Source organism: Arachis ipaensis, chromosome B10 (assembly GCF_059453495.1).
Source record: "Arachis ipaensis isolate K30076 ecotype BB chromosome B10, ASM5945349v1, whole genome shotgun sequence".
In the NCBI taxonomy this organism is placed as follows: domain Eukaryota; kingdom Viridiplantae; phylum Streptophyta; class Magnoliopsida; order Fabales; family Fabaceae; genus Arachis; species Arachis ipaensis.
Window position 1 is genome coordinate 7,613,589 of NC_142435.1, and position 4,637 is coordinate 7,618,225.

General features: G+C 28.1%; 1 protein-coding gene across 5 annotated transcripts; it reads left to right on the forward strand.

The window, feature by feature from the left end:
- The first annotated feature begins 1,676 nt into the window (after positions 1-1,676).
- LOC107620045 (phosphoglucan phosphatase LSF2, chloroplastic-like) lies at positions 1,677-4,081 on the forward strand. 5 transcript variants are annotated; one of them, XM_088503387.1, is made up of 4 exons: positions 1,677-2,175; positions 2,385-2,590; positions 3,006-3,098; positions 3,987-4,081. In XM_088503387.1, exons 1-3 carry the CDS (start codon positions 2,109-2,111, stop codon positions 3,081-3,083), a joined length of 351 nt encoding a protein of 116 aa, XP_088359513.1. In that variant the 5' UTR covers positions 1,677-2,108; the 3' UTR covers positions 3,084-3,098; positions 3,987-4,081. The 5 variants fall into 5 exon arrangements, with proteins under 5 accessions (XP_088359513.1, XP_020968940.1, XP_088359517.1 ...); XM_021113281.2 differs by having other exon boundaries at positions 2,929-3,098; positions 3,987-4,077; XM_088503391.1 differs by lacking the exon at positions 3,987-4,081 and adding an exon at positions 3,463-3,767.
- The last annotated feature ends 556 nt before the right edge of the window (positions 4,082-4,637 follow it).

Here is a 4,637-nt window from a genome sequence, read left to right on the forward strand (position 1 = left end):
TAGAATAATGTGGTTATTTGCTATTTTTAATGGCAAATATTATCAAATAAAATGATATAAGAAAATAAGAGAAAATGTATTTATCAATTCAAAAAATACTAATTTATTTTTTAATAGAATAAATTATATATTAAATAACAAAGTTGTTATTGGTTTCTTTTCACAATAACTAATACTCAACCATGGTGTTTCGATAATGTTACCATGAATATCAATTTAATAGATTTTGTAATAACATAAGTATGTAAGTTTGAAAACTTGAAAATTATGTCATAAAATATAAGTTTTAACGGGTAAGAATATTGATCATATTCACTACAAGAAAATGAAATATTTGTAACAAAAATTTTGTAACAAATTTAAAATTGTTACAAAAAATTATTTTTTTTTGTAACAAAAATTAGTAATTGTTACATAATAATAATGTTTTGTAACAATAATACAATTTGTTACAATACGTTTTGATATTTTGTAACGACTTGGTTTTTTTTGTTACAAATTATATTGGCTTTTATAACAAACCAGTGTTTTGTTGCAAAAATTTATAATATTTTGTAATAAAAGATGAAGTTATTGCAAAAGTTTAAAATATTTTGTAACAAAAATTTAATTTGTCACAAAATTCAATATTGTTTGCAACAAATTATTTGTTTGTCACAAAATACAAAAATTTTTGTAACCAAAAAAACTTATTTTAAAATGTTAAAATCTTTAAGATAATTTTATTTTTTAAAATATTATTTGTATTAATTAATTATTTTTTATAAAAAATTAAAGATTAAATGATTAATTTTTAAAAATGATATATATTATTTTATATTTTTTATAAAATTAATATATAATTTTTACTAATATTTAAGTCTTAAATGTTGACTAAAAATTAATTTTTTAAATTAAAAAAATTAATTGTTAAACATAAATAAAAATAGTTTAAATTTAAAAATAAAAAGAAATATAAAAAGTAAAAACTCTAATTCTAACTCTCACCTTTACTCTTCATTCTGTTGTTCGCCGCCCTCGTCCACTTTCACTGCCTCTACGACTCCACCTTTCATACTCAAAGTCGCCCTGATTCTCTAATTTAAAATAAATTTATAACAAATATTATTTTTTGTTTTATTACCGTTCTAATATTTAATATATTTTTATACTTAAATAAATTTTTGAAAAATTCACGTAAGAACAAAGTATAGGACTCCGATTTTTTTCGTCCCTCTACTAATCCTAAACCCACCATAACCTAACACTCATCGTTAAACCGATGAGACCTCCGGTTGTTAGAAAATAAATAATAAATTATTTGTAATTTATTATAATTGTTCATGGTTTTATTTTCAAAAAATCATTTACTAAAAAGTAAATAAATTAAAGTGATAAAATTTTAAATTTAAAATTAATTAAAAATCATATAATTTTTATAAATATTTTGATATTTTTTATTTAAAATTTAAAATTTTAGTAATTTAATTACTCCTAATTTTATTAAAAATACTTATTCTATACCTTAATTTTATTAAAATTCACAAATAAAAACCGAACTAACCCTCATCCTTGCCCTTTTTTTCCTAGCAGCCCCGCACACATAATCAGACCCTAAACCATACACACACACGGAACTGAAAGAAAAGGAAAGAAAAGGAAAGGGGGGGGGGGGGAGCTCGAGGGGGGAAGAAGGAGAAGGAAGGAGAGTGGGAAAAGGGGAGACGGCAGTGGTGGATGTCATTGCCACCGTCGCCGCCGTCTTGTCGCTGTCGGGAGAGTCATAACATGAGGGGAGAGAGAGACGAGCTCGCGAGGGAGTAGCGTCGCTGCCACTGGAGGGGAGCCTGGCTGTCCTCGTCACTGCCAGCTCCGTCGTCGTCGTCACCAATGGAGCTGCACAAAGACGTCATCGCCGTTGTCACCATCGATGCTTCTTCTTGTCATTTGTGGGTTGTCACCTCTTCTACTTCTGTTGCCATGCCATCATCTGCCCCTCTGGACTCGCTGCTTTTGAATCGTGTCCTATCACTCGGATATGCTGCAAGAAGCTATCAGAAAGTGACATTGATGAGAAGAAGCACAAACCCTCCACCAGCAAAACCACTGCCTCTAAATCCAAAGATAGAATGGAAGATTACAATTTTGCTATGAAAAGGATGACGAGGAATCCTTATGAGTATCACCACGATCTGGGTTAGTTTCCTCTTTTTTTCCTATTTGTTAGTTATGACTGCCAACTGTTTGATATAATGATGAGTTTTCTTTGTTAATTACTTGCAATTTTACTATAAAGTGCTAGAAGGAATAGTTAGTACTGTATTAATTTGTGTCTATTATATAAAATGCATAGCACAGTAATATGATTGCTGCTGCTGATGCAATCTGTGATTGATTTATTTCAGGTATGAATTACACACTTATAATTGACAATCACATTGTGGGATCCCAACCACAGAAACCTGAAGACATCGATCACCTCAAGAAGGAAGAGGGTGTGACATACATTCTGAATTTGCAGCAAGATAAGGATGTAGAATATTGGGGAATAGACTTGAAGTCGATAACAAGGAGGTGCCACGAACTCGATGTTCGACATATGAGGAGGCCGGTAAGTAAGAAAGCTGCAAACATGTATTTCAGTCAATTTTGTTGAGAAAATAGACTCCCACTCTGAATTTTATAAAAGTATATACAACAATGTCAACTTATCTTGCTTAATGGCATTGTCATGAGATAGAAATTTTAATTTTTCCTATCTGGTTAATACAATGTATGGCTAAGTCAAGGATCCATATACTTTTGGTGCAATTGACATTGCACTTTAAATGTGTTAGAAAACCTTTTTCTGAAAGAGTTGTGAGTTTGTTAAATGCTTTGCTTACTTTTCTGAGACTAGATTATAATTCATAACTTGATATATTTTATAAATTAAATCTATTTTATTAGGCAATAGACTTTGATCCAAACTCCTTGCAAAATATTCTACCTAAAGCATCTTATCATTGGAATGGGCAATCTCATAGGGAAAAGAAAGAGTTTACGTGCATTGTACTGCTGGACTTGGGAGAGCACCAGGGGTGACAATAGCGTATTTGTTCTGATTCTATGACATGAATGTGAGTTCTAAACTTCCACTTATCTTTGATTCAAGAAATGATTATCAAATTTGATATTGTTAAGTGTAATGTTATGGTTGCACTAATTTTCTTGCTAGATATGAGGTTTAGCTCATGTTATGAAAAAATAGTATTTTTAATTTGTATGACAGATTAGTTCACAGTTTCTTAAGAAGTCTTAATTATCAAGAAAAAAATGTGTTATCTTTCTTGTGACAACTAATTGCCTTGTGTTATCTTTCATGAATGCATTGCTAATTGCCTTGTATTTACTGCAAAATAAATATTCAAGGCAAAATTAGCAATTCTTTATGAATGCATTGCTAATTGCTAATTGCTCTGAACCTTGTTTGATTTTCTGCAGCCACCATTCTTTATGAATGCATTGCCAATTGTTGATTGCTCTAAATCTTGCTTGATTTTCTATAACTGTCATTCTCTATTTCCAAACTTTCTCTGCATTACTATTGCTTCTGCAATAACAGAAACTCTGTTCAGGTGCTTCTCTATGTTCTTATCTCGTGTTTTGACATAAACCTCATTATGGAACTTTATGAGTGTAAAAGCATAAAAAAAGGTCAAGTATATTTGTTATGAAGATTTTGGTGAAAATTGTGTTTTGTAATGATTGTTTGATAATTAATACTTATGTAAATTTAATAAATTTGTTCACTAAGTTGTGATTGAATTGTGATTAGTTGGCCCAAGTTTATATATTGAATTATTAATTCTTGATAATTTGCATTATTGATTGGCTAGTTTTGAACTCTGAAAATATATTTTTAAGGAATTAGTTAATTTTAACTTGTAAGTTTTAAATTTTTACTCGGATGAAGATAGTGTTATGTGTTATTTTTTAATTTTGGTTTTCATTGTTTATATTTGTAGGGGTACAAAATTGATGCCAACATGCTAGACTTTATATTGACTGAAATATGCTAGAAAAGTCAAGAATTATAAATTTGATATGATACAATTTTATGTTAGAAAAAAGTTGTGTTTAGTTGAATTTGTAGAACTTATTTTATTGTAAAAGAATTTTAATAACATGTAAGATATTTTAATTATCTATATGATTATATATCATATAAATGTTGAGTTAGTGGGATTAGAAAATTAATTGATATATGAATTATTTAATTAAATATTTTAAAATCAACTTTCTATTTTTGTAACTAAAAGAATAAAAAATGTTACAAAAGTAAGTAGTATTTTGTAACAAAATATTATGACACAAAAATCTAAATTGTTACGAAAAATATTTTAAAGGTAAAAAAGTGTTACCACTTTTGTAACAAATTTTGGTTTTTGTATTAAAAAAATTTGTTACAAAATATTACTTTGAATTGTAACAGTTTCATTTTTTGTTACAAAATTTTTTTGTAACGGGACATATTGCAACGACCCCTTTTTTTGTTACAAAATTCTTTTGTTTTAAAATTTTGATTTTTGGTAACAATTTTTTTGTTACAAATATTGTTTTTTCTTGTAGTGATTGTTTTGACTTCAAGAATAAATACGATACCAACAAATAAAATT